This window comes from Narcine bancroftii, chromosome 8 (genome assembly GCF_036971445.1).
Source record: "Narcine bancroftii isolate sNarBan1 chromosome 8, sNarBan1.hap1, whole genome shotgun sequence".
Classification (NCBI taxonomy): domain Eukaryota; kingdom Metazoa; phylum Chordata; class Chondrichthyes; order Torpediniformes; family Narcinidae; genus Narcine; species Narcine bancroftii.
In genome coordinates, this window is record NC_091476.1 from 155007752 (window position 1) to 155021733 (window position 13982).

The 13982-nt window shown below is 45.5% G+C and overlaps 1 protein-coding gene across 1 annotated transcript in view; it reads left to right on the forward strand.

The window, feature by feature from the left end:
- LOC138741416 (uncharacterized protein C1orf232) overlaps window positions 1-13700 on the forward strand; it is a 29563-nt gene extending 15863 nt beyond the window's left edge. The window contains 6 exon segments of the mRNA XM_069895461.1: window positions 1355-1514; window positions 1802-1864; window positions 2167-2198; window positions 2201-2282; window positions 4687-4790; window positions 13214-13700. Of these exon segments, the coding sequence (XP_069751562.1) occupies window positions 1431-1514; window positions 1802-1864; window positions 2167-2198; window positions 2201-2282; window positions 4687-4790; window positions 13214-13511 (663 nt within the window). The 5' untranslated portion in view covers window positions 1355-1430 and the 3' untranslated portion in view covers window positions 13512-13700.
- Window positions 13701-13982: the final 282 nt, after the last annotated feature.

Genomic DNA, 13982 nt, shown 5'->3' on the forward strand with positions numbered 1-13982 from the left:
TTAACTGTGTCTTTTAAAAATGATGCTTGAATGTGATGCCAGTCTTTCACCACCGTACCACTGTAGGGGACGGTCCAGCCTCGTACACAAGGGGCCGAATCGCCACAGCACACAACCTACACACAACGGTGCAGAGACCGCCTCCTCACTGTGAAGAAGCAGCAGGTTAAAGAGCGGACTGTGGGGAGCGAGCGCCGCTCCTGAGACTGTGCACTGATGTCACTCCTGTGACCCAGTGCGGCGAGTGGGGGTTTTGCTTTATTGCTTTTGTAGTGTGGTCTGTTTGAATAAAGAGTCAGTTACTGGTTCACTCAGCTTGGTACAGACATGTTCCTTTCTCTTCGCAGCGCCACCATATCGTAGCTGTCACACCATTGTCTTTACCACTATGCTCCACCTTTTCTCACACTTTATCCTTCAGAGATGATCATTGGGCTCCTGAATAAGGCAACACAAATGTGACCAATTTCACACCTGCATTTCAACCTTTTCCTGGGTCTGTGGGCTATCTCCCCTCGTGCTTTGGTGCTTAGTGGACTTGTACATGGTCAGAGGGGAGGACAAGTAATCACATCCCATTGCCAACTGCCTTTGCAGCCAGGGAGTTGGCAATATCTGCTTGGCTGTTTCATTCTACTCCAGAGGGGGCAAGGGCTTTGTAAAGATCTTTGCCGTCTCAAGAATAGCAGTGGACACATTGAACCAAGACTTCATGCAATAAGTATTTTATGTTATTTCTGCACTTCTCCAAAATCAGAGGAACATAAATGGTGAACAAAAATTGTCAAATAAATGCAGGATGAGTTGGCATGATGGGCTTTTACTGATTATTCATGGAACCTACATTGGCTCTGAAGTGTGTCTCTGGAAAGCCTAAACTTTCTGATGTAAACCTATATTTAATATCGTGGTATTAGAACAGAAGGTACCAAAGAGATCAGGAATTCAGTGGATTTATCCCAATCCAGACATGCAGCCTAACAATTACGGCACCGTCACCTGGAAACTTCAGGGAACTGCAAAGTTCCAACATTTCACAGTTCCCTCGATCCTTAACTAATATTTAAATAGAGTCTGCAGTTGTGGGCGTGGTCTCCCCAGTCACTTCGGTTTGAAAAAAAAATTATCCTGTGCTACCTGTGATTCGACAGGCAATGTGGAGACAGTTTCAGGTCACACATGTGTCTCCATCGTACTGAAATTTTAATGCAACCTGCAAGCACTCAAACAGTTCAGTCTGCCTTGAATCAGCACTGGATGCAAAAGGCAGGCTCATAAGGATTGGTGTCTCATCTTTACAGCTGCGCATGCAATGCCGAGAGCCCTGAACGTCTCGTACTTGCTTCATCTGTAGACTCGCTCCCCTGCCCACATTAATGGGCGGCTGACCATATCGATCAAACTTTCATATCGATCACAGCTCCAAAACAATGAACCAGGGAATTTGGAAAATTTACAAGAGCAAACTACTGAAAAGTTTCATGGCTGAAGAAGAGGAAGAAATCAAGGAACAGGTACGTGTTGTGATTTCTGTAAAATCTTCAAGGTCGTTTCAAAATTTTCCTTTATATTTTTAAGAATTTCCTGTGCATGTTCTTGTTTACACCATTTTCATGGGAGATTCAAGTTTAGCCAAACCTGGGAAATGTTGGATCAATGATCAAGACTCTGAAAGTTGTATTTACAAGAGTACTGATGAGCCAATATTTATACTGATCAGCATGTCCGAAGGTCATTACCATCGTGGAATGATGCCACTGGGTTCGATGTCTAACTTGTCAAACGCCATCATATCTTTCAGAACAATGACACTGTGATGTCCACAGAGGAAGGTGCCAGTCCTGTATCTCTATTGGCAAAAAAGGTACCAATTATTTATTTTTAATCCATCATGTGGTTTGAATTCATTTCACCAAAGTGTATCTGAGGTGGCCAGAGAAGATATTGAGACCATTCCTGAGAGTATCAATATCTGGTCACTAAAACCAGATGGATCACAGATTAGAGTTGGACCGGACACGATTAGAGCAGTATTAGGTAGTCACAAATGTCATATGCCTCCCTGGATTATAGATGAGAACAGCTAGCATTTCTGCTATTTATCCCTCTGTACTTACTCTAGCTCTTCCGATTGTTTGAGCTGTGATTAATACTTTCTCCTCATAGATGCACATGGCTGCATGTACGTATCAAGACTGGCTGCTAACATTAACTTGCAAGATTTGTGTGTCTTAAAGCACTCTCCCAACTCCAGGCAGTCTCTCCCTGAGACAGAGAAAATGGTAAGATCAGCAAACAGAATATAATCAAACTGCAGAGCTAAAGCTAAAGGTTGACTTTTAAGACAGTTAAGTTTGAAAGTATCATTTAAATCAGCACGTCTTCCAAAAGTGTCAATAGAACCCTAATTCAATTAATGCCAAAAATATTCAATGTCTTACTTTAACAAAATGTCCCTTGGTGAGTGGTCGAGATCTCAGTGTAGAGGTATGAGGGGCCTCAGAATGTGAGCAGACGGGTAAAAGGTGTCAGTGAGAGGAGTGAATGGTCTGTAGATAGAGCAGGAATTCGGTAACTCTTTAAAGACCCCATAACTGATTGCTCTCCCTGACATATTCATGTTTCAAGAGAAGAAAGGAGATAGGCTCTGAATTATTCATTGGATATAATCCCTCACAATATCCATTAGATTTCACTGAAATATTTAACAGCAACACGTCTCGATTTTAGGAAGTGGGTTTGAGGGGCTCAGAGTTCCATTTCAACACAACAAAAACACTGTCCTCCAAACCTGGAGTGATCCAATTACATTTTGGCTATTTTATTTAAGAGACTCTACCTTGTTTACAAAATAAATTCCAATCCCCTCCGCCCAGAGAGAACAACTTTCCCCAGGCACAGTCATTCCTTTGGCTACATATGGCCAGAGGTACCAAAACATCAGTAGGGCTCCAACAATCAGCACAGGCTCTCGAGAATCCAGATCTCCAAGCAAGGGCAACAACTCTCAGTGGCTTCTGATTCTTTCCAGAATATGGTCTCACTCAGGTACCATCTCATTCCTAGGCTACAAGAGTCCAAGAAACACCATCTCTCTCTGTGGATTATAGATCACAGTTCTCACCAGCTTCCTCAGGGGTCTGGGTACAAATGCATGGTCTCTCCCTGCAATATGGATCCAAATGGCATCATTTCTATGTAGGAAATAGCCTCTGTAGGAGATGGGCATGCAGTGGTGCTTTTCTTTGAGAACCACATCTCTGCTGAATATGAATGGAGTTCTATTTATCTCCAGTATTCACAACCTGTTGATGCATGGCATTGAATGAAACCAGCTGACCAACTGTGACACTGTTGTCATCCACTGCACTGTCCCACTGAATATTCTCATTATGGGCATGGCACAGGTGAAAATTAAATCTCTCTCTACACTGCGTCATCAAGCTCCCCTGCTCCAAACCCTACAATGCCTTCAAACATTTTGCCAATTCTTGATTAAAAATTTCCTCACACCAGAATTATTCCATTCTGATCCCACCAAAAGTTTCTCTTGACTTCATTTCTGATCCAATTAAAATAGTGTTAGAGGAATGTAAACCAAGTACAGTAAAACCCCAGTATCCACCACCTATGGGGATTGGTAGATGGCGGATAAGTGAATTTTCCAGTTGCTTGAAATTATGTGTTGCGTAGATTGGCGAACTGACCACTAGGGGTGCCAATTCTAAACTCTCATATTTTTCACCTATTTATTTTCTGCAAATTTTTTGCCGGTTGCTAGAATTACAGATTGCAGGGATTTTACTGCACTTCATCAAGGGTTGACGTTTGGTGTCTGTGCTCTACAGTTTTTCCTTATTGGACTAATTTCACATCATGCCTAACATCCAGCTGAAAGACAGGCCAACCTGACCCTTCTGATCCAGATTAAGACCTCACCCTTCCTTTCCCAGGTTTTTAGACACCTTACTCTTGTATTGATCACATTTTGGTTTATAGCAGTGAAAATACCAAGGTCAATAAGTGAAAGAGATGGTGATTTATCTGTGGGAGATGTGACTATCCCTGCATATTCTGTTGGAAATATTTTGTGTTGTTGACCACACATTCCTCCTCTAGAATTATTCCTTTATTGTCCAAAAGATAGGATTGCTGTCCATTCTATTGCTTTCTCTCTGTGAGGCCAGAGAATCTCCTGAAATGCTTCCTTTCCTGCTAATTGGTTATTTCCACTGCAAACCCCAAGAATCTATCATTTTGCTCATCTATATGCTGCCCTTGGCAACATCCAAGAAGACACATCAGGTTCCACACATTGCCTGACAACACCATGATCTACCTGATCTAACTCCTTTCGTCTCTGTGTTATCAGACTGATTACCTGTATCAACATCTGGTCCCAGATGAGCCAAATAAACAATGGAAACACTGAAATTCTCTTCAAACGATGCAAAATTCCTTTCTCAAGCTGCACATTTCATTTTCCCCAGTGACCACTGTTCCAAACTAGAACATTTCAAATATCTATCCTTTATCATGCCACTATGAACTGCACACATTCTCTCACAATAAGACTGCCAGTCGCACACATATAATATCACTCACCTTCACTGAAGTTTTGACTGAAAGTGACGGAGTGAAGGCCATGCCAGTTAATGATCCAGTGACTGAATTTGTCTGATCCAGGTACAAGGAGCCAGTGCAAAAGGTTGGAAATGCATGTCTTCAATCTTCAACAAAGATGATGAACACAAGTTACTCCCGGCCGAGAATGCCACCCCAGTTGAACAGTGAGTAACACTCGTCCTTCATGTCACTACACAAATCAAGTTAATTCACGGTTCCGTGTATAATCATGAAAAAGTGAGTGAAAAGCATTTAGATCATTGGAATCCCACACCTCCAACAACCTCATTGATGGTCCCATCGATGACTGTACTTTAGACTGAAGCCTTTTATTTTGTCCTCCACCTCTCATATTCAAGCATCTCTTTACACATACCTCCTCTTCAATTGACAAATGTTAGCACCAGAAATCCACACACTGCTGGAAGAAGGCGCCACAGTTAAGCTTAGCAGTTAGCGAAAGGCTATGACCAGGGTTTGAATCCCACGCTGTCTGTAAGGAGTTTGTAGATTCTGCCATGTCTGTGTGGGTTTCCTCCTGGTGCTCTGGTTTCCTTCCACCCTTCAAAAGTGTACCAGGGTTGTAGGTCAATTGATTGGGCAGCATGGGCTTGTGGGCTGAAAGGGCCAGGTACTGTGCTGTATGTCTAAATTTTTAAAAAGATGTCACATAGTGCATTGTCCAGACACAGGGCCACGCCTACTTCTGATCACTTTGAACAGGAAGCATTTTATTCCCTTTCCATATGTTTTCCATGTTCAGACAACTTTTGCATTTCGCAGGAGTTGAGTTCCTAGACAATAATCATACCACAATTTTCCATAATGTAAAGTCACATCATTTGCACACATTGAAACTTAGGGTGAATTAAATTATTTATTTTAATCACTAAATTCCATGAGAACAAAGTTCAAGTTTATCTTCACATGCACCAAAGTGCAGTGAGAGAGTTTGTTTTTCCCAGCATTTCAGCTGGATATCCCCTACAAAGTAAGACACAGTAAACATAGAAAAAGCCTACACCACCATTCATTATGATCATGGCTGATCAGTACCCAGTTCCTGCCTTCTCCCTACACCCTTAGCCACAAGGGCCAAATCTAACCTCTTAAATAATGACAAGGAATCGTCCTCAATTACTTCCTGTGGCAAAGAATTCCACAGATATACCACTCTCTGAGAGAAGAAATTTTTTCTCATCTCAATCCTAAAAGACTTCCCCCTTATCCTTAAACCATGACCCCTGGTCTTGGTTTTTCCCAGCATCAGAAACAACCTTCCTGCATCTAGTCTGTCTAATCCTTTAAAGAAAATGTTATGTTTCTATAAGATTCCACCTCCCCACCTCCCCAATCTTCTAAATTCCAGCGATTACAAGCCGAATCGATCTAATCTTTCTTCATATGTGAGTCCTTCCATTCCTGGTATTAATCTAGGAACAAAGGCAACATTTTTTTGTTCTTGATGTTTCTCCGGAAGTCCAATAATGGCAGGAAAGAAACTGTCCTTGAAACTGATGCTGTCTGATCTCACACTCATGAATCTTGGGGAGGCGGAGATGAGTCTTTTAATATATTAGCTGCTTTTCCAAGGCAGCAGGAGGTATAGTTTTATTTCATATCTCAATACTCAATACTGGTGACTTGTGAATTATTTAAGGATGAAACTCCATTACCCAAAGTCAGACCGCATGGCTCATGGCCTGGATATGAAGACCTACTGATGGGAATTGAGACTTGCGTTAGGGGGCATAGCCTCAAGACTCAGAGAATTGATTTAGCATGGAGACGGGAGGAGCTGCTTTACCCGGAGAGTAATGAATCTGTGGAATTCTCTGCCCAAGGAAGCAGTAAAGGGCTATCTCATTTAAAACATTTAAGATGCAGCTTGATGGATTTTTTGCACAGTATAGAATTAAAGGTTCTGGGGGAAAGGGAGGTGGGTGGAGCTGAGTCCATGACCTGGTCAGCCATGATCTTATTAAAGAGTGAAGCAGCACCCATATACCCTCCTCAAAGATTCAGTTTACATTATCAGTCCCCAACAATATCATGTCTTTACAAATTACTGCCTTCCAATTGAAAATTTTAAACAAGGTTTATTTAAATGTTACATATAATATCTCTGCCGAGGCCGGGGCCACCGCCTCCCCCTCGTTTCTGCCCGGACCGGGGCCTCCGCCTACCTCACTCTACCGAGGCCGGGGCCGCAGCCTCCCCCTCGCTTTTGCCCGGCTCGGGGCTGCCGCTGCCTACCTTCTGCTCGGACTGGGGCTGGGGCCGCCGCCGCCTACCCTCTGCCCGGACTGGGGCCGGGGCCTCCGCTGCCTTCCCTGTGCCCGGACCGGGGCTGCCGCCTCCTTCTTTCTGCTCGGACCGGGGCCTCCGCCTGCTTCGCTCTGCCGAGGCCGGGACCACCGCCTCCCCCTCGCTTCTGCCCGGACCGGGGCCTCCGCCTACCTCACTCTACCGAGGCCGGGGCCGCAGCCTCCCCCTCGCTTTTGCCCGGCTCGGGGCTGCCGCCGCCTACCTTCTGCTCGGACTGGGGCTGGGGCCGCCGCCGCCTACCCTCTGCCCGGACTGGGGCCGGGGCCTCCGCTGCCTACCCTGTGCCCGGACCGGGGCTGCCGCCTCCTTCTTTCTGCTCGGACCGGGGCCTCCGCCTGCTTCGCTCTGCCGAGGCCGGGACCACCGCCTCCCCCTCGCTTCTGTCCGGTCCGGGGCCTCCGCCTGCCTCACTCTTCCAAGGCCGGGGCCGCCGTCTCCCACGGTCAACCAGTTTACCTATCTCGGCTCCACCATTTCATCGGATGCAAGGATCGACAATGAGATAGACAACAGACTCGCTAAGGCAAATAGCGCCTTTGGAAGACTACACAAAAGAGTCTGGAAAAACAACCAACTGAAAAACTTCAAAGATTAGTGTATACAAAGCCGTTGTCATACCCACACTCCTGTTCAGCTCCGAATCATGGATCCTCTACCGGCATCACCTTCGGCTCCTAGAACGCTTCCACCAGCGTTGTCTCCGCTCCATCTTCAACATTCATTGGAGCGACTTCATCACCAACATCGAAGTACTCGAGATGGCAGAGGCCGACAGCATCAAATCTACGCTGCTGAAGATCAAACTGCGCTGGGTAGGTCACGTCTCCAGAATGGAGGACCATCGCCTTCCCAAGATCGTGTTATATGGCGAGCTCTCCACTGGCTATCGAGACAGAGGTGCACCAAAGAAGAGGTACAAGGACTGCCTAAAGAAATCTCTTGGTGCCTGCCATATTGACCACTGCCAGTGGGCTGATATCGCCTCAAACCGTGCATCTTGGCGCCTTACAGTTCGGCGGGCAGCAACCTCCTTTGAAGAAGACCGCAGAGCCCACCTCACTGACAAAAGACAAAGGAGGAAAAACCCAACACCCAACCCCAACCCACCAATTTTCCCTTGCAACCGCTGCAACCATGTCTGCCTGTCCCGCATCAGACTTGTCATCCACAAACGAGCCTGCAGCTGACGTGGACATTACCCCTCCATAAATCTTCGTCCGCGAAGCCAAGCCAAAGAGAAGAAGACATATAATATGAATCAACCCAAGCCTCTCTTTAACACAAGTGACTGTTGTTTCTGTGGTGCACCAAGCAAACGCAAAACTCAGCATAGTACAACAGGCTTTAATCTATTAAAAGTCTGTACACCAGTTTCTGTCCTGATGGCTCCACAAGTGACTGGCCCAGGAGGGGCCGGCTCAGGTTTATATTCAGGTCGATTGATTGACAGCCAGCCAGGTGGAGTCAGCCCCTCAGGTGGTCTTCGTGCAGAGGTCGCCCCCTGCAGTAGGCTGGTGGTCATATCACCACAGTTTCATTACAAGCTGCGGAATTTTCTGATTCAGAATGAAATCAGAGTCATCCCTATTTAATCAAGTATTGTTCATTTGCAACGTACCCACACCTAATCACATTGGAGAAAGTAAGGCACCAGGAGAGATGCAGGTTCCATTCAGGGTTAACACCTGTTCCTAGATCTGAAACAGTAAAAAAAAATTAATAGGAACAAACGACTTGAGACCATTGTCAGTGACCCAGACCAGGTTAAAGTCATGCAAATTGCTAGTTAAAGACAGGACTGCTGCAAATGTTGATGTTTCAACACTATTTTGAGTTCTCAAGTAAATAATGGCCAAGCTGGTCTATCCTAATCCTCTGGATAGCCCTCCCTCTGTGACTCCCCTGTCCATACCTCCCTCCCCACACATCCTCCTTCACCATTTCCACTGTCCACTACGTGATCCCACCACTCAACACATATTCCCCTCTCTACCCCTCTCCGCCTTCCACAGGGTCCACTCCCTCCGCGACTCCCTTGTCCACTCCTCCCTCCCCACCAATCATCCCCTTGGAACCTACCCTTGTGACTTGTGCCCATTCCTTCTCCCTCACCACCATTGGGGCCCCAAACAGTCCTTCCAAGTGAAGCAGCATTTCACTTGTGAATCTGCAGGGGTCATCTACTCCATCCGATGCTCCCATTCTGGTCTCCTCTACATCGGAGAGTCTGGGCGCAAACTGGGAGATCGCTTTATTGAGCACATCAGTTCTGTCCGCCACAAATAGCGTGGATCTCCCAGTGGCCACTCATTTCAATTCTCCATCCCATTCCCTTGCTGACATGTCTGTCCATAGTGTCATGCACTCCCAGTGTGAGACCACCCATAACTTGGAGGAACAACACCTCATCTTCCTAGTGGGCACCCTCCAATTGAACGGCATTATCATCGACTTCTCTGGGTTTTGTTAAACCCCTCCCCCTCACCCCCCACTTCTTCCCCCCCCCCCCCATTAACTTCCCCCAGCACTATCCCTATTCCCTGTCTCCTTTCACACAGAGAAAATCAATTCTCACCTCTCCCTTTATCATATCCAATCAACACATTTTGTTGGTCTGGACTCCTCCATTGTCAGTGACCCATACCAGGTTAAAGTCATGCAAATTGCTAGTTATCACTGTCTCTATTTTGAGATTTCCTGTTTTTTTGCTATTTTGGCAATATATTTTTTATCTCCTATGGACACTGCAAGACCGGCTGAGTTCCTCCAGTATCTCGGTGCGTTTGTACTCTCCAGATCCTCAGCAGGACTAGTCTTGACAAATGCTCACGTCAAAACTCATTATAAAAGTCATACATAATTTAAATTATTACGCTACTGATTTTCTGAAAATAACCAGCTGTGCAAAAGCTGTGAAATCAAATATTAATTAAATTATAAGACTTGGTTAATTTAAAATGTGTCAAAATGAATCTGATCTAATAACTAAGAGAGGAAATTAGTCTCTAGAACAGTTCTTCAATCCCTCCAGAGCAATATTCTATTTTATATTTATTGCTAACTCTGGTTGGACATATTCCCAACACTGTGTGATATGCAAAGATCTGGACCCACTGCAATTTGCCTATCGTCACAATCGCTCCACAGCAGATGCAATACCCCTGGCTCGGGATCACTCAAAAATGGCTATTCATGGGTACGGCTGCTCTTCATCGACTACAGCTCGGCCTTCAATACCATTAACCCTGCAGTGCTGGTTAAGAAGCTACAAATTCTGTAACCCACTCTGCAACTGGATCCTTGACTTTCTCATTGGAAGACCACAATCAGGACAAATTGGAAGCAACATCTCCTTCTCACTGATCATCAACATGGCGTACCCCAAGGATGTGTGCTTAGCCTACTGCTCTACTCATTATACACCCATGACTGTGTGGCCAGGCACAATTCCAATGCTATCTACAAGTTTGCCAACGACACCACAGTTGTCGGAAGAATCACAAACAGCATTGAGGAACCCTACAGGAGGGAGAGAGATCAGCTCGCTGAATGGTGTAACGACAACAACATTGTGCTCAATGTCAGGAAAACCAAGGAGATGATTGGGGATACAACCCGGTCCTCATTGAGGGCTCAGTAGTGGAGTGGATCAATTACTTCAAATTCCTGGGTGTCAACGTCTCCGAAGATCTGTCCTGGAGCCTCCATGTTGATGCAATCAGAAAGAAGGCTCACAAGTGGGTCTATTTTGTGAGGTGTCTGAGGAGGTTCGGTCTGTCACCAAAGACTCTCGTAAACTTCTACAGGTGTACCATGGAGAGCATTCTGGCTGGTTGCATCACTGCCTGGTAATAGAGGCGCCAGCTCTCAGGACAAGAATAAACTCCAGAGTGTTATTAACTCAGCCTGCAACATCACAGGCACCAGACTTCACTCCATCGAGGACATCTACATGAGGCGGTGTCTTAAAAAAGCAGCCTCTATCCTCTAAGACCCCCACCACCCAGTCCATGCCCTCTTCACTGTGCTACCATGGGGAAAAGGTACAGGACCCTAAAGATGAGCACTCAATGGCACAAGGACAGTTTCTTCCCTGCTGCCATCAGATTCCTGAATAATCAATGAACCAAAGACATGGCCTTACTTTTCATGCACTTTTTAAAAATATAGTAATATCGTAAGATGGTTATAATATGAATGTTTGCTCTATGACGCTGCCACAAACATCAAATTTCATGACTTATTCATGACAATTAAATTCTGATTCTATTCCCATCACACAATCTTCTTCCTCCCTCGTTTTTCCCATCTCTCAGTTACCAATTTGGGAACAGATACATCACTGTGCAACAAGAAGGGGCTGATTGATATGTAAAAGGACCCCTTGTAAACAGTATCATGACATGATAGAATTTTACTCTGTTCAAGTGTGAAGTACTTTAATCTGAAACCAGAGTTTTTAATGCACAAACTAAGGTGTGAAGGATGGGCTGTCTGAGATACATCAGGAACCTACTTTAAAAAGTATGATGGGGCCAGGCAATAGGTGGCGTTTAAAGTAATATAGTATGTTTCCCCCATATCCGAAGCACTTGGGAATGGACTGTTTTCAGTTATTGGGTTTTTCAGTTAACAGAACAAAACCAAAAAGTCCAACAGCACAGTAATATCAGTTGTCACCAGTCCTTGACACCTCTCCACTGCTATCACCAATCCCCAACCCCTCCCTACCATCGCTGTTGATCACCAACACCTCCCCATCGCCACTACTAGTCCCCAACACCTCCCCAATGCCGTCACCAGCCCCCAATTCCTCCCCACCACCACTGCTGATCCCTGATACCTCCCCATTGCCATCACCATCCCCCAACACCTCCCCACCATCACTTCTGATCCCCGATGCCTCCCTACTGCTGTTGCCAGTCCTCGACTCCTCCCCATCACTGCCGCCAATTCCCGACACCTCCCCACTGCTGCCAGTCCCGACTACGGTCCCTGCTCATGCCTAGGAGCCAGAGGTTCCCGCTCCTGCCAGGGAGGCTGTTCTCCTTGATGAAGCTGGGACAAAGGATTCTTCCGACTGCTTGCGGCTGGGAGACAGTGGCATGCAATTTGTAAACCAAGTACAGCAGAGGGTAAAGAAATGGAAAAACAGAGAGGGGAGGGAGTTACCTGAAATGAGGACAACCGGCGTACTAATTTCTCCCCATGCGCTGCCTGATCCGTCGACTTTCTCCACTTGCTCACTGATGGCTCAAGATTCCAGCCTGCTTCTCTGAGCCGACATCCAGCCATTCAATGTCTGTCTTCCTGGCTGGTTCTGAGCTCTGTTGTTATCAAACTGGCACCAACGGAGTATCAGAGACCCACATGGGAAATTCAGATGACCACAAAAACGTTTGGTAAATGGAACATTTTAGTTAATGGAATTTCAGATACAGGAAATGTACTGTACATGATTTGCCACATGTAACATTCTTTTACGCACAAAATCACAATAAGAAAAGATAACCAATTGAAAATTGCCTCAGAAATTATTCACAATATTAAATCTAGGGAAAAGGCTTCTAAAGTTTCCAGAAAAAGAAGCACAAGGATGTATTAATGAAAGGAAATACAAATAAAATCTCCCAGAAAAAACTGTAGAACCAAGAAATAAAATAAATTAATATTAGTAAAACAAATTCTGGAGAAGTGAATGGGCCTGGATATTGACAACTGCCAGGGAGGTGTGGTAATCATTGTCCAAACTTCTGGAAACACGAAGCAAAATAAAATAATCTGTGGGAAGAACTGAGCAGGTCAAGCAGCATCAGTGGCAGGAAAAAGAACTGTCGATGTTTTGGGACAAAAGCTGCTTGGCCTGCTGAGTTTCTCCAGAAGAATTTTTTGTTCTGGGCTCTGGATTGGTAGCTGCAGATGTATGGGTAGAAAATATGATCCCACTATCTATCCTGTACGTTTTCGAGGGTGGGAGGAAACCAGAGCTTCTGGGGAAGACTCACGCAGGTCACGGGGAGAAGTTACCGCATTTGAACCCAAGTCGCTGGCGCAGTAATAGCCACTACACAAAGGATTCAAACCAAACTCATGTAATCTGTAATTACTGTGAGCAGCATTACTTTTCTCTCTCCTCTCTCCCCTCCCCCCTCCCCCCCCCCCCCACCCACCTTGCTGGCAGCATTGTTTAAGGATACCAGCATTTGATTACAAAAGGTTGCAGATGTGATGACTCTTTATTTTCCCCTCTCGTCTCCAGTGTCCTTTCAGAACCAGCGCCAAAAGAGCCCGCACCCGAGAGAAAACTGACTGGATTCTGGGATCTCTTTGCCGCCAAGTGGAACCAGGCCTCCGTGGGCGGCGAAGGCACAGATGCAGGCTCTGGAGAGGTCGACGCTGCCAGTGCCACGCACAGCGAGGGGAGTGACCCAGAAAATTTATGCAGTTCCAGCCAGTACACCAACCTGGAGGAGCACACTGACCCCGGATTCAAGTGGAACTTTGTAACCAGCAAGTTGGCGGAACTGAAAAATAAAAGTATGCAAAAAAACAATTAGATACACAGAAAGGTTTCGACAGCACTTACAGACAGGCACCAACCGAGGGATAAGTAGCAAGAACACCAATAACGCGCCAACATTTCAATAGATAAATATACTGGCTTAAGATAATGGGGCTGTATGAATAAAACTCGTAAGGTGCTGTTTGAGATGCTTGTAGATTAAACTTGAACTTGTTTGTTCCTATCTTTTCTCCACTCCTCAAAGGGAGGGCAATCATCGCTGAGTGTGACACAGCAATGTTACACATATACTAAGTTCCAAGTTGCTGTTTTTAGCATAATATATAATGACTTAATGGAACAGGCTTTAGACAGAGAAAATACGCACCCATCCTTACTTATTCCACAACACACCTGTCACATGAGGTTCCTTGGCCATTGTTACCCAGGGCTTCAAAATTCAGCTGCTAAATCTTCTGGGAACATTTTGCTAACATTGCAATAAATCTGCCAGCTTCATCATGGA